Raw genomic sequence first — 23352 nt, forward strand, 5'->3', positions numbered from 1 at the left:
GGAGGCAATCACTCAGAGAAAATGAGCAGAGTCAGGAGAGGAAGGAAATGGGGTAGATCACAAGAAAACACCAAATCTGAAAAGGCAAGCTAAGGATGAGGAGCCAGGACAGAAGAAGAGAGAGGGGGTGCCATGATTAGAAGGCAGGAGCTATGGGGGCAGAGGGGATGTGGCAGTCACCGGAGGAGGCACTCTGTGCAGGCTGGCCTTGATCAGCCTGCCCTGGTGGGGCCACTGTCCCCTGCCCCGTGGCATTACGCACACGTCTCTGTAACCCTCACATCTTACTGCTTGTTGAGATCAGCTGTTCACCTGACACTGAGGGACTTGTCCGTCTGTCCCAGTAGGCTGTCAGCTGTTTGAGGGCAGGTACCATTAGGGGCCCTCTGGCTCAGCTTCCTGTCCAGGGCCAGAGCCCCATAGCAACGCCCCCAGGGGATGATTATTCAGCTTCTGCTTGAACACTGTTAATGGCTATCTCCTACTTCATCATCAAGCAAGCCACTTTACTGTAGAACCCAAAGCTCACGTTCCAGAGACTTCTCATTGAGCCAGAATTTACATTCCCGGCAAGTGTACCCAGGGCTCCCAATTCTGCACTTAGAGCTTCAAAAAATTAATTTCTATTCTCCCGGGCAATTCTTGAACTATCTAGATATGCTTCTGAGAGTCCATCCAGACTTTCCACCTGTAGGCTAGCCATTTATGGTTCCTGTCTTCTCTGATCTGGTTCCCAAGTCCTTCACCTTCTTGGCCCTTCAGCTCATGCGACACCTGGCTGAACTGACCCTGCTTCCTGAGGTGTGGGTGACGGGGCTCAACCTGTGCACCAAATGTGATCTAGAAAAATCGCCCTATGGTATCATAGCAGAAGGGATGCGCTCTGTGAGTTGTGGATTGATTATGGCTGAGCTCACCACATTTCCATTCTTAATGTCAAATCTTAATCAGTTGTCATTGATTCCTCTCTCCATTGCACTCCCACAAACTTCTGTCCCGAGTTCCTTTAAGCCCCACCTCTCAGAGCAACCTTCTCTCCCAGAGTGATGGCCCACATGACTCTAGGCCAGAGCTCCCACCAGGCCAGCCCTGCTACCTCCATCCTGCCAGTCCCTCTTCCTCCCATCAACCCTGAGCCAGCCGCTCCAAGAGTGGTCTCCAAACACAGATCCAAGTGGCTGGAGTCCTGCTCAAGGAGCTCCAGGGGCTCCCTGTGTCCGCCCAGATCCACCAGCTTGCCTCAAACTCTTACCTCCTTCTTTGAGAAATCAGCTGTCAGAATAATACACATAAAGTTCTTGCATTCCCCCATGACGGAACCGCATCCTGCCACCAGCAGCCCTACAGCCCAGCTGTCAGCTCTCAGCACGTGCCCAGCCCCAGCCAACCTGCTTCTCGTCCCTCTAGCACAGGGCTGGCTGGATATTCAGCTGACCCCTGCTTTGCAGAGTCCCACTGGGAACTCTCTGAAGAGGGGACCTGCCAGGTTCCTGCACAAGGCTGAATAGAAGTCAGCGGGTGAAGGAGGAAAAACCCATATACCATAACCCCTCCCCGTGGAGCAGGGAGCCCGAAGCGGGGCTCGATCCCAGGATCCCAGGTTCATGACCTGAGCTGAAGGCAGATATCCAACTGACTGAGCTGCCCAGGTGCCCCATGAAATATGGTATTATTAACTATAGTCACCATACTAAATATTAATTCCTCAGGACTTATTTATTTTGTAACTGGAAGTTTGTGCCTTTTGACCCCTTCACCCATTTTGTCCACCTCCTCCCCCACCAATCTGTTCCCTGTATCTATGAGCTTTGTTTGTTTTAGGTTCCACGTATAAGTGAGATCGTACGGTATTTGTCTTTCTCTGACTTATTTCACTTAGCATAATACCTTCTAGGCCCACCCATGTTGTCACAGATGATAAGACGTCATTCTCTTATATGGCTGAATAATATTCCATTATATATATATATATATATATACACACACCCTTAGGTTGTTTCCATGACTTGGCTCTTGTAGATAATGCTGCAAGAAACATAGGGGTGTGTATATCTTTTTGAATTAGTACTCAAAGAATTTGAATTCTTTGAAAAGAATTTCTCTTTCCTTCTAATAAATACCCAGAAGTGGAATGGCTGGATCATAGGGTAGTTTTATTTTTAATCTTTTGAGGACCCTCCACACTGTTTCCCACAGTGGCTGCACCAGTTTGCATTCCCTTTCCCTACACCTGGTCAGCATATGTTATTTCTTATCTTGTTGATTCTAGCCATCCTAACAGATGTGAAGTGACATCTCCTTGTGGCTTCAATTTGTGTTTCCCTGGTGATGAGTGATGTTGAGCATCTTTTCATGTACCTATTGGCCATCTGAATGTCTTTTTTGGGAAAATTTATATTAAGAGTCTCTGCCCATTTTTAAATCAGATTTTTTTTTTTTTTTTTTTTTTTTTTGCAGTTGAGTTGTATGAGTTCTTTGTATATTTTGGGCATTCATCCCTCACCTGATATATGATTTGTAAATATTTTCTCCCATCCAGTAGGCTGCTTTCTCATTTTGTTGATTTCTTTTGCTGGGCAGCCCCTGCACAATTTTATCTCCTTTGTAGATCCAACCGAACTTCACTGTGTAAGATCCCTTGCAGAAATTTGATTACGACCACTGGGGACGGAGGCTCAGGAAGACGCCCTCATCCCGTACTGAACAGCACTGATAACATTTTGCTATACCCTAGGTGCATACCTGAGTCTCCAAGGTGGCTGATCTCCCAGAACAAAAGTGCTAAAGCCATGAGAGTCATTAAGTACATCGCAAAGAAAAATGGAAAATCTCTGCCGGCCTCCCTTCAGGTAAGCAAGCAGCTGAACTATCAGATCAGGGAACAGGAGGATCTGGGAAAGCCATGCATTCTCAATAGGGAGTCGCAGAAGGGGCTCACCATATGTAACAGGATATTTCTGTCGTGCTAGGACTCATGGTCCCTGGTAAAGAAAATTCTAAATCAATCAAAAACATAAAACTAAAAGGAGACCAAAAATCATTTAAAGGCAAACGAGAAGCTTCTATCGTGTGCAACCCAGGCTGTGGCGGGCATTGGTACCCAGGTACCCGCTGTTTTCCTTCCCCGGGTGTCCATCTGCACGCTCAGGGAGGGGGCTTTTCCCCGGAGGGAAGAGTCTTCAGACACAAATCATTTCTTAGAATTTTAAACATTTTGGATAGAAAATTGTCCCAAAACATTGTGAGCAGTCTCCTGTCTTTTAAAATAAAACACAACACAGGGGTGTCCGTTGGTTAAGCGACTGCCTTCGGCTCAGGTCATGATCCTGGAGTCGCTGGATCCAGTCCCGCATCGGGCTCCCTGCTCCAAGCAGGGAGCCTGCTTCTCCCTCTGACCCTCCCGCCTCTCATGTGCTCTCTCTCTCATTCTCTCTCTCTCAAATAAATAAATAAAATCTTTAAAAAAAAAAAATAAGAGTAATCGTCTCTGCTCCAGGATCTAAGATAGGTTACCTGTAAGCATTTATGATTTACATGACTTTAGAGTGAGCATTTGGGGACTCGGAGGCCTTTTTTTTTTCACTTCCTCTCCGGTTTCTGGGTGGTTGGGGTAGATCCCCTTTTCCACGGATAACCAGCATAGCACTGATTCTTAAGTTTCAGATCCTTTCAGAAATTGGTCAGGGATTAAAGCACACGTGAGTCACAGTCTGGCCAAAGTACAGAGTTCATTCACATGAGAGCGGTGAGTCTGCAGGAGGTTCTTCCCCTGTTCCTCGGGCTTGCGACACCCTCCCGTGTGGCTGTAGGAAGAAGTGGTTTTTGCAAAGGTTCTGCTTCCTGAGCCCTGGAGATTGAATCTCAACTCCACCACCTACTGTTCTCTTCTAGCGCAGGGCTTCCCAAACGTTAATTAATACCTGTGCCCAGGATGCCCCTGGGGACCTTGCCGAAATGCAGATTCCAGTTCAACGTGTCTGGACAGGGGCCCTGGGTCTTTCATTCCAACAAGTTCCAGGCAATACCGAGCTGCTCCAAGTCCCAAGGTCCCGGAGCAGAGCCTCCTGAGCAATGGGCCGCACCTGGTCCGGCAGGGAGCACGCCCGGTGCCCCCAGCCCTCAGGGCCCCTGGGCTGGGCCTTCTTCTGCTCCCCTGTGCTTGACCTCCAGTGCCACTGGACATATGCCCATGAGTGACCTAACTCCCCCTAGCCCAGCTTCCCCTTCTGTGAAAGGGGCTGAAAAAGATGGAACCGAACTACCCGGATAGCCAAGGTTAAATGAGCTAATAAGTGTGAAAGGCTCATTAGAAGCCCTCAGCAGGTGTCAGGTACTGTCGGGATTCCCTGTCTTACCTGGGGACACTGTCTTTCACCACACAAAGCTGTTCCTCCTGTTTCCATTCCTAGAGCCTCAGACCTGAAGAGGAAGTTGACGAGAAGCTGAATCCTTCATTTCTTGACTTGGTCAGAACCCCTCAGATAAGGAAACACACTTTGATCTTGATGTACAATTGGTAAGGAATGTTTTTCACTTTAAAATCGCCCCACGTTTTTTTTTGTTGTATATTTTTTTTTATCCCCGTCATCCACATTAGGGGAGGGACCAAGACAGCACTGTCACAGCCTAGCTCCAGTATAAGTACGGACAGTGGGCAGCAAGGGGACTCATTTATAGCCGCGTTTTCTGATACCATTTTTTCAGGCAGGTGTTTGAAGTCAGCCTACAGTCTCAAAGCATAGATAAGTATGTCCTCAACCTTGGCATTGCCTTAAAACGTCCTGTGAGATTATAAAATAACAACGCCAGGACCCCCACCCTGGCCCCAGAAAATACTGATGGAATTGGCCCAGGGAAAGTCTAGGCACCAATATTTTAACATTCTCCAGGTGAGTCTGACATATAGCCCAACCTGAGAACTACCGGTTCTATACCTATGATGAGTATAGATCTCTCCTTATTGTACGGGGCTAGCAAGGGAAGGGTCTTTTCCCTTTCTTGTCTACTGGAGAAAGAAATAAACTTATGAAGGAGAATAAACCACAAGGAATAATCCACTGGCTCCACAGTCCGGTGGCTGACGCACGATTGTTTCCACGGTCTGCAGCCTGCTCCTAGAGCTGTGAGCCGTTCACCCTGCACCGAGCCTTCCTTAGTGCAGCTCACTTTCCTTTCAGTGTGTCCCGGGGTTCACGCCAGCCACGCGAAGATTTGGAATCACGGACAGAAGCAAGGCTCCTCAGGAACTCATTTAGCAACCCTGACAATACTACCTGTGAAATACAGCCGGGAAAGTTGGCTTCGTACCCTTCTTTCCTTTTCTGAATAGTTGTGACTGTTGCCAAGCATCCTCTTATTTGCCATTGCAGATAACTTCTGGTCAACAAAACATAACCAAAAAACATCGTCAGAATGTTGTCTATATTGTGTCAGAAGAGAAATCAGCAGGAAGGGAGGCTGTACCCATTTGGGTCTCTGGTTTCCTAAAATTTGAATTAAGTAGTCAATCCCTTTGATCCCAATTCCATTAGAGGATCACAAAGAGAGAAATAATTAACAATCACTAATAACCTGATACAGTTTTACCAAATAAGTCACCCTAGAAAGACATTTCTTTCTACTTTCCAATTTGGCCAGGGAGCGCAGTCCTCCTTTCTTCTCCTTTCCTGGTTCTGGGGTCACAGTCAGCCACTGCCGTGGTTCAGATCATGGAAAAGCAGTAGAATGAAGGGAAAAGCAATAAGAAGATGACAAAGAAAGATGACCCACGATCAACTCTTCTTTTTCCAGAAGCCTCTCCTTTTTGATGACTTGCTTCTGGTGCTTGGCTTGACCTGAGCTTCTCCTCTTTGCTCAGGTTCACAAGCTCTGTTCTCTACCAAGGCCTCATCATGCACATGGGCCTTGCGGGGAGCAATATCTACTTGGATTTCTTCTACTCTGCCCTGGTGGAATTCCCAGCCGCGCTCATCATCATCCTCACCATTGACCGTATAGGTCGTCGGTTTCCATGGGCTGTGTCAAATCTGGTGGCCGGAGCAGCCTGCCTCACCTCGGCTTTCATCCCTGAGGGTGAGTGTCGAGCCATGCTGGGGTCTTGTCTGCCAAGGCTGCACGAAGAGGGATGTCACAACCCTCTGATAGTAAAACGGTGTAATTCATCATCCAAGTCAATTTGGAAAGAATGAACACAGTATCTGGGACCTTCCTGAGCAAACCCATATGGCCACGCTCTCTTTAAGAACAATTGTACCCAAGGGTTGTCGGCTGTAACATAATCACACCTGATTGTTCTCTAATGTACTATAACAAGAGACTAAGAGGACACGTGCCACAGGCCATGGAGCTGGCCCAGAACAGAGAGCATGGGCTTTGGGGTGGAGCCGGCCCAGGCTTGAAGTCTTATTCCAGCATTTTCCAGATACTGTTTAGGCAACTCCCTTGAGTTCCCTGCATCATCCTGCAGAACAAATAAGAAAGCTTAGGTAAATGCAACCAATGCACAATTATTCAGTTCCTTTCTTTCCTTTTCAAGTGCTTTCTCAATGAGGAGGAGAAAAACCTGTACAACAGAATCCTATTGGCAACATGAAGCTTTCTTTGAACCCTTTAGTCATTAGCAGTTATTTAAAATATGCCCATATTTTGCTGTTTCTTTTGGGTGGCCTGTATAAACTAGAGTTGGCCCAGCTTTGGTACAATCCTGTTGTCATTAATGACTGAGTTCTAAAGAGAGTGTTAGAATCATGCCTAAGGTTAAAACTAACAAACATGGGAAATTTTGCTCTGAAGTCTTGAGTTTAGAGAAGAAGAATGTTGATTCTCATCCCATTCTGGAACGTGGACTTTCCCCTCTGGAGCACTGTGTAGACCAGGGAGTATGTACAACGTAAGTGGTGCGTTTTTGCCCCACAGATCTCCGGTGGCTAAGAGTCACAGCCGCGTGCTTGGGTAGAATGGGGATTACAATGGCCTATGAAATGGTTTGCCTGGTCAGTGCGGAGCTGTACCCCACATTCATCAGGTGAGCACGTTTTCCGCACCATGAAGAGGGTGGGTGGGACATTTGCTTACGGGCTAGAACTACCACAAGCACCAGCAGAGGGCACCTTCCTTTTCAAAACATGGGGCAAGAAAAACCAAAAACCAAAACAAACCACAGGACGAGAGAGGATAAGAACATTTAAAGGCAGTAGCCAGACCACATCTCACAGTTACAGGCTGGGGTGAAATACAGTCACTGTGTAGTGAGAACAGAAGACACTGATTACAAGAGAGGGATTACCAAATGGCCATGGGACAGAGTGATCAGAAACAGTATGAACAGGGGGGCGCCTTGGTGGCTCAGTCGGTTAGGTGTCTGCCTTCTGCTCAGGTCATGATCCCCTGGTCCTGGGATCAAGTCCTGCATCGGGCTCCTTGCTTGGCGGGGACCCTGCTTCTCCCTCTCCCTCGGGCCCTCCCTCCCCCCAGCTCATTCTGTCTCTTTCTCTCTTTAACTCACTCTCTCTCAAATAAATTAAAAAATAAATAAATAAATAAATAAATAAATAAAGGAAACCGTACGAACAAGACCATACATAGAACACTGCAGGGAAGCCAGATGACCAAAGTAAAAAGTGAAAATTGCCCCCCCATTAAAAATCCTCCAAAAAGCTAATATAAAACAAGTACAACAAGAATATGAGTGGAATTATGACTCATACACCATTTGTGTGTGTTGAAAACAACGTGAACGCCGTTTTTTTTCAGTTTGCAGACGTTTCAGTGACTCGGGGAAGGATTTATTTGGGTGGGGTAGGGGATAAGTACTGTACCGTGAGAAGCTGGAAGTTAAAGCAGTTCCCTGCATTTCAGGAATCTTGGTGTCCTCGTCTGCTCCTCCCTGTGTGACATCGGGGGTATCATCACGCCATTCCTGGTCTACCGGCTCACCGACATCTGGCATGAGCTTCCGCTGGTGGTTTTTGGTGAGAAACCCTCAGACACACCTTTGAACAAAAACCTATTTTTCTAGGGACCTCCTTTGTTACATCTCAAAATAGGTATCATGCCTACTGGCAACTACCGAATGCAGCTAGTAATTAGTACTACTCTCAGCGTTAGTAATACTAGCATACGTAATACTGTTAGTAGCTACTAAGACCCAAGTATGGGAGCCACTAAGACTCCTGGCCTTAGCGGTACAAAGTTCAAGAAGGAGTGAGGTGGAAAGCCGTTTGCCTGAAGAACACCCCTAACTCTCTCCTCACCGATCTCCACCCCTCCTTGGGTCTCTTTGTCACGGAGCTCACTCTTTCTGCCTCCTTGACGGCCAAACGTGGGAAAATACAAAACTTTTCACTTCATTACTTCAAAGAAAGGCAGTTAAAATGTTGCAAAGAGCGATTTCAAAACTCAGGGGAAACAAAGACCATCATTAAGGAAATGCATTAGCGTCATGGCGCTAATGTCGCGCACCCCTTCCCCAAATCCCTTGGGCTATTAGATTTAAGGAGGATTGGTACAGCCCTTCCCTCCAACCCTGAAGTAATGTACCAATGCGGAGCCCGCTCCCTCCCCCCACCGCCCAGCCTGCAGCATGGAAGGTGACAGGGACAAATCTAACTATCAGCAATTAACACACAGAGGCCAATGTTGAACATGACTACTATAGACCGTGAAAGGGGTCCGGGAATCGTGGACATTCCCATTCATTCGTGTCCATTCCTTTCCCCATAGCTGTGGACGATGGGACAGACCCTCTCCTGTGCGCCACACAGAGGGGTGCAGAGGGGTGACCAGATTCATGCACACAGCGTTCGCCTCCTCGTGTTAGCCAGAAGGCCTCAACGCACCCAGCTCAGTCTTCTTTTAGACCCACTGGGAGCCGCTTTTAATTTGACAAAAATATAGCAGTTTTCCCCATGGGCCTACAACCCTTACTTAATTTGAGGGGAGGGATGACAAGACGCTCTGCACACCGGGGGCGCACCCAGATGGCTTTTCTCCTAATGCCGCTCATTGCCACACACAAGTACCTCTGCTCATTCCTCTTCTCAAGGGATTTGTGAGGGGGAAATTTTCCACTTCTGTAGATGAGCCAGCAAATGTTCCACACTGCTGATAAAACTCACCCTCAAAACAGACCCAGTGAATTTCTCTATGCTGCGACTTAGCAACAGCGAGATGGCCAAAGTTGATAGAACACAAGCTCTTTATCCTGGCAGAAGCATGATTTGGCAACAGGGTGGCTGGTACCACTTCGGGGACCCCGGGCATCTTCCTCTCCCAACACTGGCTGAGGGACCTGCGCAGAGCCTTCTTTCCATCCTGGGGAAATACCACAACACCCTCTGGACTCCTTCCTTCCAAGGGGGAAGGTGGAGACACCTCAACCTTGGTCATTCCCTTAGGTAGGCAGTGAGTGATCGATGGGTCAGTGAGACATTTCTGGGTGGAAAACAGAGACTTCGTGTTTCTCTAAGGACCATTGAACAATGCAATGCCAAGTCCAGACCTAGATGAGCCTCTCTGTGGACCCTCCCTCAGGGATTCACCTTCCCCTGGGAAAGATCAAGGATTTTAATTGCATTTCACTGTTTCAAGTAAACTCAAAGACTACTCCCACTGTTATCGATGCTTGTAGTTCCGTCTTCTGTTCTTACCAATCTGAGTAGCTAGCAGGAAACAAAACAAATACTTTTCCATTTTTACTCCTTTCCCTTTCTTTTGCCCGCAATAATGGTGTACTGATTGTGGTCTTGAAATAGCCAGAAGCGATTATCTAGAGGCTGAAAATCAACAAGTGAACATTTGAAAGAGCACTGGAAAAAAACTGATAAGAAATACCCTGGTTAATGAGGCTTATCTTTGCAAATATAAAAAGCTAAAGAGATGATCATTTGATGAATCCATTATATTCTCTTCCTAATTCACTCACTGCAGAGAATCAAAGCCAGAGGAATATGTGTTATTATTTGCGTGAGTTACAGCCAAGTGAATCTCTAGATGTTCAGAGAGACTCTGAAGGTGGCTACTTTGTTCCTAACTCTGTGGCAGACTCTGCCACGTAACAAGCAGGAATGCATTTCAGTCTCAGAACAAGCGTGTGAGGTGGGAATATCACCCCACTTTATGGCCAAGAGTCTGGAACCGAACTTCCCAGGGCTCTGAGACCAGTGAGTGGGGGCTCAGAACCGGATCCCAGGCACCCAGAGCTACAACCAGCGTCCTGAACCACTGAGCTGTGTGGCCTCGATTCCTGTCATTTTGTAAAGATGTAAAAACAGAGGCCAGTGTGCATTTTTTTGGAACTCCAAAACCAATGAAGACCCCACATCTACTTCCTGCATTCGATTATCGCAAAACATAAAACGTAACCTTAAAATCCCAAACCGTAAATGGGAATTTAAAGACATATAAACACTCTAATGTTTACTATGACTCCCCAGCATGTGCAAAAAATTACAGCTGGAGACAAAGGAAAAAGGAACAAAAGGAATTTCTCAAACACTAAAAGTGTAGGCCTGGCTATACTTTTTAAATGCTGTGATGCAGTGATATATGATTCACTACTTCCGGGTGCTAGTCATGTTCCAAGTTTCTGACTCATTCTCATTACTAAGTGCTTTATATTGGCAGGGTTATGTTCTTCCTTTCCTAAGAGTTGATTTTTTTTTTCAGAGTTATTTTCTAACTCCAATGTATCTTAATATTATGGCAATGTTCTCTAGCTTAGAATAACCTTGACTCAAAATGTTGAGTATTTCATCTCCCTATAAGGAGTTGTAATCCAACGGAGTTTGGAATCAGCAAAATATTTATAGGACAGTCAGAGATAGCAAAGAAATCTGTAAGTATAGAATATCACAAAAAATAATTTTTTTTTTTTTTAAGAAGTAAGGGGAGTTGTGATTATAAAGCCTGCCTGTTTTAGTTCCTAATGTAATTTGCATCTGTTTGGCTTCCAGCGGTGGTTGGCTTGGTTGCTGGGGGACTGGTGTTGCTGCTCCCAGAGACCAAAGGGAAGGCTTTGCCTGAGACTATTGACGAAGCTGAAAACATGCAGAGGTAGGAAACTGAAATTCCTCCATACAGGTCTGCACCAATTCTGTAGCCAGTTGGAAAAAACATGAGGTTGAATTTATACCTCATACCATCCATTGAGATCAAGTCACACAAAATCAAAGACTAGAAAATACAAAGAAACAGTAAAATAATGAACATACCATAGAAGAATACCCTTATACTTTCATAGTGGGGAAGGTCTCTCTGTAAGTACGGCAAAAAAAATCCAGGACCCATTTTTAAAAAGATCAATAAGTTTGCCTTTATAAAAATAAAGAATTCTATTGAAAAACTAACATAAGCTAAAAAAAAAAAAAGTAATAATAACAAACATGGAGAAAATTTTTGCTCCTCTACAAGGGGCTAATTTTCTGAATATATAAGGAGCTCTAACAAATCCATAAGAGGAACCGCACAAAAGAAAAAATGGGTTAAGGACTTGAACACATAATTCAGTGAAAGGAAAATAAAAAGAGCTCTTAAAGATGAAAATATTCTCATTTCCTACATAGTGAGAGAAGTACCAACGAACACTGTACTACTCACAACTTAGATTGTTGAAGATCAAACCACTTGGTAACATTGTGTTGGGGAAGAATGTAGGTAAACAGCGTCCTACGTTGCCAATGGGAGTACACATCTGAAATCTCTATGATGGCAAGATGACAAGAGTATCAGAAATGGCTATTTATTTTTATTTTTTTTTAAAGATTTTACTTTATTTATTTGAGAGATAGAGAAAGAGCACGAGCAGGGGAAGGGGCAGAAGGAGAGGGAGAAGCAGTTTCCCCGCTGAGCAGGGAGCCTGGTGCAGGGCTTGATCCCTGGACCGCAGGATCATGACCTGAGCTGAAGGTATACGCTTAACCAACTGAGCCATCCAGGTGCCCCTGTGTATTTCTTTTTACCTAGCAATTCCACGCTTCCAGGAATTTACACGTACAAAATGACATATGTACAGGATTACCATTTAAGACAATTTTTTATGTAACAAAAGATTGGAAACAACCTAAATACCCATGGATTGGGAGACCAGTTATATAAATTATGGTATGTCATTCAATAAAATACCATATAGCCATTAAAAAGAATGAGGCAGCTTTATACACACTGATAAGGAAAGTCCTCTAAGATACATTACTAATTTAAAAAAGGGGGACGCCTGAGTGGCTCAGTCTGTTAAGCATCTGACTCTTGATCTCAGTTCAGGTCTTGATCTTGGGGTCATGAGTTCAAGCCCTACGTTGGGCTCCATGCTGGGTATGGAGCCTACTTTATAAATAAATTAAAAAATTTAAAAAAAGGAAAATATAGAAAGTATATATTCTGCCATTTCTATAAAAGGAATGAAAATATATATATGTGTTAAATGTAAATACATATACATAAATAAATGTAAATATATATACATAAATATATATGTGTAAATATATATATAAATATATATATGTAAATATATATATAAATATATGTATGTAAATATATATATTTATCTTTACCTGTATCTCTGGAAGAATATGCAAGAACCAGAACATTGGCTGTTTGTGGAATGAGAGGCTTTGGAACACAGGTGGGAGGGATTTCCAGTGCATACCTTTTTCTACTTTCCAAACTTTGGACCATATGAACCTATTCAAAAATTAAACCTAAGAAAGTCTAATGAAGAGAAACATAGGACACACTGTCCACAAGTTTCTTTATGCAGTATGCCTAGATGTTTTTATTCATTTTATTTATACTCCAGTTCCAGCCTACTGGCACCATGAGCTGAGCTGAATTTTATCCGTTCTACACATTGTTCCCATTTAACATACTCAGCACCCGAGCAGATGTGGCTACAGAAGAATCGCCGTGGTCTGAGGCTTGTCCTAGAGCTTGGAGCTCAGCGTTACAAGAGGCCTTTGAGCTCAGCCAGAGGTCACTAACTGGCGAGCCACAGGATATCAGGGCCTCAAGGGCTTTGCTTGACCCACGTGGTATTTTTAAAGTGGGAAATTTCACATAAACTGGATTTCCAGGATTTCTTAAAGAAAAAACAATTCAGAGGATTTGGTAACCGGCACAGGCATTTCCTCTTGCTGATGGCTTGCAGGAGCTGAGAGGGGGCTGAGGGTTTGGAAGGGCGTGGCTGCTGGAGGAGGCCACAGTGCCACATTCCCCGTTATCTCGTGCCTAGCACATTTGTTTTTTCTGCCTGGTGCATGCAGACATTTGAGCTTGAGATCCTTGGTCTAGACCAACTGCCCCCCCGTACCCCTATCTCAGGGAAGCTTCCCATGCACACGAGCCTCCCCTTGAAGACAGACTGTGCCCCATTTACTGCCGTCTCCCCAGGACTCAGCACAGTACCTGGCACGCACAGACCGGGTGCTCCCCATATAGCTGTGGACTAAATGCTGAGTTCCTTCTACAGCATCGCTAATCATGGGCTCTCCAGGCTTGTGCAGCCAGCTCCCCTGCTGGGAAGGCGGTAAGGTGTGGTGGGCAGGGGCATGAGCTCTAGAGTCTGATAGGCCAGGTCTGGACATTTCCCATCATGCGGCCTTAACTCTTGTAAGCCTTGGTTTTTTCATCTGTAAATGGGGACAATGGTTTCTACTCACTGGATTTTTGTAATGAGATACATGCATGGAACGTGCCTGGCACTTTGGAAATGCCCAATAGCCACCGTGTTATCCATAGTTTTCATAGCTGCTTTGTAAACCAGGTAACTAGGCAACTGAGTGGAAATCAAATTTTAAAATATATTCTGAATGCTTTTGAGATAGGGAAGCGCAGCTCCGTGATAGACACATAAACGTCTACTTGTAAGAGGCTTCCCATCAGGCTGTCCTTACGACTGCTGCTGCTGCTGCTGTTGCTGCGATTACTGTTGCTGCTGCTGCTGTTGCTGCGGTTACTATTGTTGCTGTTGCTATCCTTGCTGCTGTTGCTGTTGTTGTTACTATTGTTGCTGCTGCTGCTGTTGCTGCGGTTACTATTGTTGCTGCTGCTGCTCCTGTTGTTGCTGTGGTTACTGTCATTGCTCCTCCTGCTGTTGCTATGGTTACTGTCATTGCTCCTCCTGCTGTTACTATGGTTACTATTGTTGCTGTTGTTTCTATTGTTGCTGTTCTTGCTATTGTTGTTACTGTTGCTGCTGCTGTTGTTGCTGCTGTGGTTACTATGGTTGCTGCTGCTATTGTTGTTGATGCTGCTATTATTGCTGTTGTTGCTGCTATTGTTGCTGTTGTTGGTATTGTTGAGGTTGTTACTATGACTACTGCTGTTGCTGTTGTTGCTGTTGCTGTTGTTACTATTACTGCTGCTGCTGTTGCTATTGTTGTTACTGTTGCTGCTGATGTTGTTGCTGGGGTTACTATGGTTGCTATTGCTATTGTTGCTATTGTTGCTGCTGCTGGTGTTGCTGTTGTTACTGTTGTTGCTGCTGTGGTTGCTGTTATTACTATTACTGCTGCCACTGTTCCTGTTGTTGCTGTTGTTACTATTGTTGCTGCTGTTGTTGTTGCTGTGGTTACTATTGTCATTGCTGTTGTTATTGTTGTTGCTGCTGTTGTTGCTGTGGTTACTATTGTTGCTGCTACTGTTGTTACTATTATTGCTGCTGTTGTTGCTGTTGTTGCTCTTGTTACTGCTGCTGCTGTTGTTACTGCTGCTGCGGCTGTGGTTCCTGTAGTTGTCACTATTGTTGCTGCTGTTGTTCCTGTTGTTGCTGCTGTGGTTCCTGGTGTTATTATTATTGTTGCTGTTGTTTTTCCTGTTGTTTCTGTGGTTACTGTTGTTGTTGCTGTTGTTGCCATTGTTACTATTGCTGCTGCTGTTGTTGCTGTTGTTACTATTATTGCTGTTGGTGTTATTCCTGTTGTTGCTGGTGTTCCTATTGCTATTGTTGTTTCTGTTGTTGCTGCTGCTGCTTTTGTTGTTACTGTTGTTGGCATAGAGACCCTGGGAGCACCACCGACTTCCTTGGGCCCCTACATCTGGAGGCTGAGAGAACCCCAGCACCGCCAGGGGGTTCAGGTGGGCTTCTGCTATACTCCCTGTCTCAGACTGGCCCAGAAGCTGAGGCAGGACTAAACACCCCGAGGCGAGGGAAATTTTGTGAGGAGCTGGGGGACACGGGGGCAGCCCCACTCCAGATTTCAATATTATTATCAGACAGAGCATGTCCAAAAGGCATGTCTGGGAACAGCAGGATGAAGAAAGCAGAATTTCTATCATGAGTATCAGCAACTTCCCAGTATTCATAAAGATAGGATGATTGAGAAAATTTGCAATTTGATTTTTCACTTGCCCAACTGTTGAAAAATAAATAAGCATTGGTAAGAATAATTTCTAAAATTGTATTTACAAGAACTAATGACAATGGTGTCTAGATTTTGCAATCATCATTTTTAATTGATACAAGATTAATGTCATCATTACCCGCATCCTCTATTACATAGAAAAGTGACCACCTTAAATAAGGAACATAGGCAAGTCCCATTCCCAGAAGAGCATTTTTGGAACTGTTCCATCACATAAGTTATTCACCAAGCTCTGTCAATTTTCTTTTTAGGAATCACCACTCAGAACACACTGCAAGACTGTGCCTGGTCAAAGCTTACATCCATTCATTGTTCCATTTATTTCTTACCCACTTGATTTTGGTTTTCAGCCTCCTCACACTTTATCCCCTCTCCATGTTTTTTATTACTGCAGACCAAGAAAAAATAAAGAAAAGATGATTTACCTCCAAGTCAAGAAACTAGACAGTCCCTTAAACTAAGAAGAGAGACCACTCTTGCCACGGCCTTGCTGTGATGATACAAGTCCAGACCAGAGATTCCTCCATCCACCACAAAGCCCATGCAACTCAACTTCACTCCCCTTTGAACCCTACAAACTTAAATCTATAGCCAAATAGAGTTTGTTGTCCTACTGTATTAAAATCTTCCCATGGGACCAGATCCCACCAAAGCCCACCAGCTCACTCCATTCCCAGCATTCCTAGGACAATGCTATTGGTGTGCTGGGAATTGTTTTCATCTTTGTATTTCTTTATTTTATTCCTTTCTCCACAATGATATCAAACCAAAATACATAGGGGAATTGTGGGCCAGGGAAACAAAATAGAAAAGATCTGAAAAACAATTAAGTGGGAGCAGAGACCCTGTTTTCTTAAAGATATACTACAGTTAAACAAGATCAAGGTGTCTGGAATGTATGTCAGGAACTTTAAATTGGCCTTTCAGTGTCATATGTGAAAAAAATTTTAAATACCTTCATTATTATCTGGGTTAGACTTTAAAGGAACCTAAAATAAAAGAATCAGAACTACAACCTGATTAATCACTAAATCTCCCCTATTTAGACTGAATGAGAACAAATGTGTACTTTTTACAAAAAATCTTGAGAAGAGTTGATAAAGAGCAGTATTGAAGTTGGCTTAATAAACCCAACATGGTAATGTTTCACTCCAACAAAAATTGCTCTAAATTTGTGGTTTAAAAATTATATTAATATTTTACCATGTTAATATAGTAAATAAAAGCTTTTAGAAGCTAAATATCTCAAAGCCTATAATGAAAAACAAAAGTTCCTTACCCCATTCCACTTCTATCAGTGCCTCTGGAATAATTTTCAACTATTTTAGCTGGATTTTTTTTCCCCTTGTGATTTATCTTTATATAGCTGAATAACTTGCTTTAAATGGACACTTCTTGACTTTTTCATTACCTGTTGACTTTTTGATATAAAATATAAAGATTTAGCTCTCTTCAACTCTCTCCTCATCCCAAACCACAACTTCTCTCTTCTCTTCAGACTCCGTGTTATCACATTTTTATTCAATCAAAAGTTGACATTCACATTGTTATGGCTGTGTAACTATTTTTAACAGCTAAGCCACATAGTGTACTATGATCACACTTTTACTCTTTCACAGCATTTTGTTTCTCTTGAGCCTTGGTTTTTATTGCTTGTTTTCTATATATGCACCATCAATTTTCCCCCAACTCTCTGATAAAACAAGAAGTCTCTCACTGCATTCAAACACAGCTCCTTCTTCCAGGGAGCCCTCCAACCTGGAGCCTGCAGCCTTCCTGGTCCAGTGTAGCCTGGCTGATATTAAGGCCTATGGCACAGTGGTTGCCCTGGGCTCTCCTTTCTCCACCTTCCTGAGCATTCCAGTGCCTCTTTCTTGTGAGGGATTCCCTGTCTCGTAGGTCAGAAGTCTTCCTCATTCTTGGCTTTCTCCCTCATTTTGAAGAAGCACATCTCCCAGTATTGTCCTGAGAAAGAGCACATACTTGTCCTTCTAAATTCTCTTCTGTAACACCAGGAGTTACAACTACACATTCCCGGCCCTTTGCCACCTGGCTTCTTATAAGGCTCTACCAATGGGTAGCATTGGCCAGATAGGAAGATAGGAGCAAGAGAGACGTTTCTTTTCCCCTGTATCATGAAGGTGTCTTGGGCAGCGGCAGTAACAGTTGCTGGCAACCTGAACCAAAGGAATGCGGGTTCCTGGTCACTGCTCGATGGCATGGGTGCAGTTTTAACAGCAGTAGCAGCAGCAACATCAATGGCTCATTGACTTCACGGCAAGAACAGGATCTCAGGCCCCAGCCAGGAGCAATCGCTGTTTCCTGGTCTTATGTAAACACCCTCTTCTCTCTCTAGCATACCTTTCTCCCTTTTGCTCAACAGTTTTGTAAACGAGTGCCTGTATTAAATTGCCTCTCTCTGAAATACCTACAGTGGTTTTTGTTTTGCTGATTCAACATGAATTAATATTAACATGAATTCATACTTGGGACCACACCCAGGGAATAGATGCCCAAATAGGAAAATGTGCACTTTGTTAAACGATGTGATTGGGATTGAACACATTGATGACATTATTGCCAGGGATAAGTGAGATACTAACAGTATCTCCCTATGACATTCAGTCACAAAACAGTTACTTAAATTTAAGCTGTGACTACCTGAAATGAAGTATCTATTTAAAGCAAGACTTTGGGGGGGCGCCTGGGTGGCTCAGTCGTTAAGCATCTGCCTTCGGCTCAGGTCATGATCCCAGGGTCCTGGGATCGAGTCCCGCATCAGGCTCCCTGCTCTGCAGGAAGCCTGCTTCTCCCTCTCCCGCTTCCCCTGCTTCTGTTCCCTCTTCTGCTGTGTCTCTCTCTGTCAAATAAATAAATAAAATCTTTAAAAAAAATAAAATAAAATAAAAAATAAAGCAAGGCTTTGGGAGGCCAAGGGACTGTTGAATTTGATCGCCGCAGTGGAAACTATGGCCACAGAATCTCTGGTGTAGAGCTCACTGCTTCTGACTCCATTGGAGAAATTACAAAAAGAACATAAAAGCTTTAGGCTTTCAAGTGTCGGGTTGAGGTACTGCTGGAGAACTGAGAGCTCCTTGTGACGGCCCTAAAAGACCTTCAGTTTTGTGGAAGCAAGGCTGCTACCACTGAAAAGCAGGCTCAAATTTGAACCTATGGGTTAAGAATTACATCATAGATTAAACTCATAGCCTAGCCATGCCTCTGAAATTTAAATTACAGAATGGATGGGAAGGAGTGGACTCCTGAGAAATGAAATGGAGACTGTAAGTGGACTCAGATGAATCTGAAAATCCTGAACCCCAAATCCCCTGAACCTCCTTGGCCAAAAGAAGCAGCCCTTCTCTTCCTTTTTGTAAAACAAAAACAAAAACACTTTCCCTTGTTTGAAGAGTTTTAATGACCTCATCTTACACAGTTACTTAAGAGGGAATGATAAGACTCCTTAAGACCCACCCCCCATGTTGTACCCAGGTATGCCTAGAGTAGATTCCAGCATGTCTCAAGGGGAGAAATAAGAAGTTTGGGGAAGAGACACCTTACACATGAAAAGAATTTCAAGATTTGTAACATATCTGCATAAATATGGGGAGTAATTTAGGAATGAATTGTAATGATACTAGGCCCAGGAGGATGAAACATGTTGAATCAGGTCCAATTTGTCGAGATCAGTGTTCTAATCTAAGATTCCAGATTTAATGTGCCAGGTGAAACACCTAGCATTAGTTCCAGTAGTTTGCAGACCAGAAACATTAGAAAAGATATAAGAGACTATTTCCATAATTTGAAATAAGGACTTCTTAGGCAAAAATAAAATCTAAGAGACATAAAGTGAAAGATTGATCAATGTGACTACACAACACAAGACTAAACTAAATGTTGCTAGCTGTGTAACTCAAACACACACACACACACCCCAAAAGCAAATTCAATAAATGAGTGACAGATTTGGGGAAATATTTGCAATATATATAAAATTTCCAAAAGGTTAATATCCAAAAGAAATAAAGAGCTACTAAAAATCAATAAGAAAAAGATAGTAAAAGAGAAAAAATAATGGTCTAAGAATACAAATAGTTATTTACAGAAGTAACATAAAAATGGTTGATTAAGTTATAAAGAAAAACTGTGCAGCCTCGTTGTTAACCAGGGAAATACAAATAACAATAAAATATTTGCACTCAGATTAATCAATAAAATTAATAAAGTCAATATCAAGTTGGATGTGGGTGTGAAGAAACTGATACATTGCTGGCAGGAGTATTGATTGATACATTCTTTAGGAAGGCAATTTGGTAGTGTCCATAAATATCAGAAATGTATGTCTTTGAGAAATATAAATGCATACACAGAAGCATCTGAGAGATACTTGTTTCATCATTTCTTGATGACAGTGAAAATTGGAAATAACCAGAGTCTTTAAATATGAGGAATGCTTAAATAAATTATGGTGTATCTACTCATCAGTTAAAAAGGACTGAAAACAATTTATAGCTACTCCATAGAAAGACCCCCACAACCAAGGACTTTTGGAATAATAATGTAGGAATAATGGAGGTACACCTAACTAATGACCTAGGAGGAGGAAGTCTGGGACTGGGCAGTGCATAAGGAGAGATTTTAGATTTTTTTGTAGTTCTTGCATTTTTATGTTTTCTTATGCATGTTTTCTTATGCATGTTCATGGCATATGTTCATGCCATTTTTTAAAAATAAATTATTAACTCTGGAAAACACTTCAACACTTTCTTAAAAAGCTAAATATGCAATTACCATATGACCCAGCAATTGTACTCCTAGGCATTTATCCCAGTGGTAGGAAAATATATGTCTACACAAAATCTTATACACAATTGTTCATGGCAGCTTTATGTATAATCGCCAAAATCTGGAAATAACCAAAACGTTCCTCAATGAGTGAATGGTTAAACAACCTGTGTGGTGTATCCATACCAAGGAATATGACTCAGCAAGAAAAAGAAACAAATTAAGGATACACAATTTGAGCTGATCTCAAGGGTACTATGCAGAGTGATGAAAGGTCATTCATGAAAGGAAAAATATCTATAGAGATGGAAAATAGATTAGTGGTTGATTACAGTAGTGGTTACATAAATCTACACATGTTATAAAATGTAAGAGAACTATACTCACATATTGTACCAACGTCAATTTCCTGGTCTCAATAATATACTATAATTATGTAAGACGTAACCATGGGAGAAACTAGGTGAAGGGGACCCAGGACCTCTCTGTACTAACTTTGCAACTTTTTGTGAATCTATAGTTATTTCAAAATAAAGTTTTAAAAATAGGTCATGAAAATTACAGTGTTTTAAAAAGTAAATGCCATGGGGGCTTAGAAGAGACCATTTCTTTATAGCAATGTTTCTTAAAGATTGATCAAAATGCTTTTGAAATCGGAAGAAAATTACGATTCCTCTGTCCAGAAAAACACATTACCAAAATCTGCATACGCTTTCCGAGGTTTTACTGATCCCTCATTCAGTTCAGAACTCTTGTCATAGACACAAGGTTCAGCCAACTATGGTCTATAGGCAGATCCAGCCTGCAGCCCATTTTTTAAGTAAAGTTTTATTGACATACAACCAAGCCCATTCATTTCTATACTGTCTGTGGCTGCTTCATAGCCATTGTAACAGAGTGAATAGTTGCCATATTCTCTGGCCCACAAATCTTAAAATATTTACTACCTGGCCCTTTATGGAGAAAGTTTGGTGACCTCTGGGTGGAACTCCACCTCTGGAAGCCAGAAGGAATATTGGAAGAAAAAAATAATAAGAGCACAGAGAAGGCAATACTATTAACACTCCAGACTCTGTGTTTCTTTTTCTGTGTGCCTGGAATTAAACCCCATTTTCTGTAGGCAGTCAGACAAGTAGTCAGATAGAAAGGTAGTGATTTGGAAGGAAGAACAGCTAACATTTATGGAGCACCTTTGTGTGTGGGCTGTGCTCAGCACTCTTGGGGACATGGCCTCTTGTGTGGATTCCTCCCTCTTGTGTGGCTGGGCTGCCACCTTCTAGGACCAGGGGCCTCAGGGTGTGCTCAGGGCATGGTGACGCCTTCAGGCCCCAACACTCAAGAAAAGAAAGGGGTTGGCTATGCAGACTCTGAGAGGCGACTTGCAAATGGAGGGCTGGCAGACGCCTCTATCCATATTGTTCAAGACACGCTCAGTGTCTATGCTCAGTAGAATCTCCATTACCTAATGCCTATTTAGTAAAAAGAAATTTTATTTAATTTAGCCTTTAATAAAAAGAATATATTTACATCTCTTTAATGAAGAGTGAAAAACTGTTCTTTAAAAGTATGTCTCCTGATGGGAGTTCCCCATGCTCTTCTTGCATAAATCACATTTTATATTTGTTTATAATTTGCAGTTCTGATTTCTTTAAAGTAGAGCCAACGCTCAGAACACTTTGAAACAATCTGAATCCAAAGTCCAGGATTTTTACCATATTTTTTCTTTTACATTTAAATCACCACATTTAGCCATTTTTAGTGACTCATTTTTATTGAATATCCAGAAAGCATTGACTTACTTTAATCAAATTATAATAAAAATATAATTCATTTTTTACACTCCTATTTTATCAAGTTGCATGATGTCATCAAATTAGGTAATTATAATACCAAGTTCAATGACAAAAAACAGAGGTAGGAACAAATGTAACTGACCCTTGGTGAGCCTATAACTCAGCTGATAGATGCAGATGGGTGAACATTCTAGAATGTTGCCACCTAGCCAGAGTTGAGGGGTCGTCAGCTGGTTTTACAGAGGGAAATGTATCTGCAGGAAATGTTCTGCAGAGAAACAGAACCAATAGGATGCATGCATGTAGGATAAACCAGTAAGATTATATATGTATGTGTCCATACAGAAAAGGAAACATGGCCTCATACCATTAGGGAGTCTGAGAAGTCCCACGACCTGCTGTCTGCAAACAAGAGGCCCAGAAAAGTCCATGTCATTTATTCAGTCCAAGTCTGCTGGTCTGAGAATGAGGGGAGCTGATGGTGTCCCTCCTGGCACGATAGCGGAAGAAGACATGTCTCAGCTCCTGCAGGCAGGAAGAAGATGACAGGAAGGAAAGAATGCTCCCTTCCTCCACTTTTTGTTCTCTTCAGGCCCCTGACAGATTGGATGATGCCCACCCATGTTGGGGAGGGGGCAGTCTACTGAGTTCACTGATTCACATGCTAATGTCACCCAGAAACACCCTCGCAGACACAATCAGAAATAATGTGTAATCTGGGCATCCCAGGGCCCTGTCAATCTGATGCACAAAATTAACCATCATCATGGAGGTGAAATCCTGTGAGCCAGTTAAGTAGAGGCTGGTTTCAAGCTTCTCCTAAGCCCAAAGGCTGATATTTTAAAGAAAACATAGAATTATCTTTATTTTTCTCACACAAGCCTCAATGAATAAGACGATGAGTGTAAGAACCACCCTGAGCAAATGCCAAGAATAAAACTCTTCCCTTTTCCTTGTTTGGTAAATCTTAGCATAAGCTCTATAACAAGGACTATAAAACTGGGAGCCTGAGTGACCCCCATTAAGTTCTGGAATCCAAAGTGACTTGGCCAAGACCTCTTTGTGGCAATAACTCTACTTTATGTCAACAGACAAATAGGTCTTGGGCTCAAGTTCACATTTAGACATCTCGAGCAACAATTTCTTCAAGGCAGGAAGATGTAGAGCAAGGTATTGATGTATGATATCCATGTATGACATGATTGTATGAATCAGTGTGCCCTCACTCCATGTCCTCCCTGCCAAGCCTAGAATATAACAAATCCTATACCATGAACGCTTTTCCTCAAGTGTAGAGCACACAAGGATTGCCTTCTATCAGGACTAGTCCTGGCAAAACTGAAGCTCTACCTTCCAGGTTCCCCTGTCCCTGGGCTGCCTCTCTTCTCCCCACCACCCCACTACTGGCTAATCCAGGG

At 43.1% G+C, this 23352-nt stretch overlaps 1 protein-coding gene across 1 annotated transcript in view; it reads left to right on the top strand.

Annotated features, from left to right (window-relative positions):
- The window catches only part of SLC22A2 (solute carrier family 22 member 2), a 29612-nt gene extending 11829 nt beyond the window's left edge, over window positions 1–17783 (top strand). Inside the window, exons 5-11 of the mRNA XM_036110043.2 lie at window positions 2735–2849; window positions 4410–4516; window positions 5858–6072; window positions 6916–7024; window positions 7858–7970; window positions 10953–11052; window positions 15751–17783. Coding sequence (XP_035965936.1) covers window positions 2735–2849; window positions 4410–4516; window positions 5858–6072; window positions 6916–7024; window positions 7858–7970; window positions 10953–11052; window positions 15751–15817 — 826 coding nt within the window. The 3' untranslated portion in view covers window positions 15818–17783. The remainder of the gene's footprint in view (window positions 1–2734; window positions 2850–4409; window positions 4517–5857; window positions 6073–6915; window positions 7025–7857; window positions 7971–10952; window positions 11053–15750) is intronic.
- Window positions 17784–23352: the final 5569 nt, after the last annotated feature.

The sequence above is a fragment of the Halichoerus grypus genome, chromosome 9, assembly GCF_964656455.1.
Source record: "Halichoerus grypus chromosome 9, mHalGry1.hap1.1, whole genome shotgun sequence".
Taxonomy (NCBI): Eukaryota; Metazoa; Chordata; class Mammalia; order Carnivora; family Phocidae; genus Halichoerus; species Halichoerus grypus.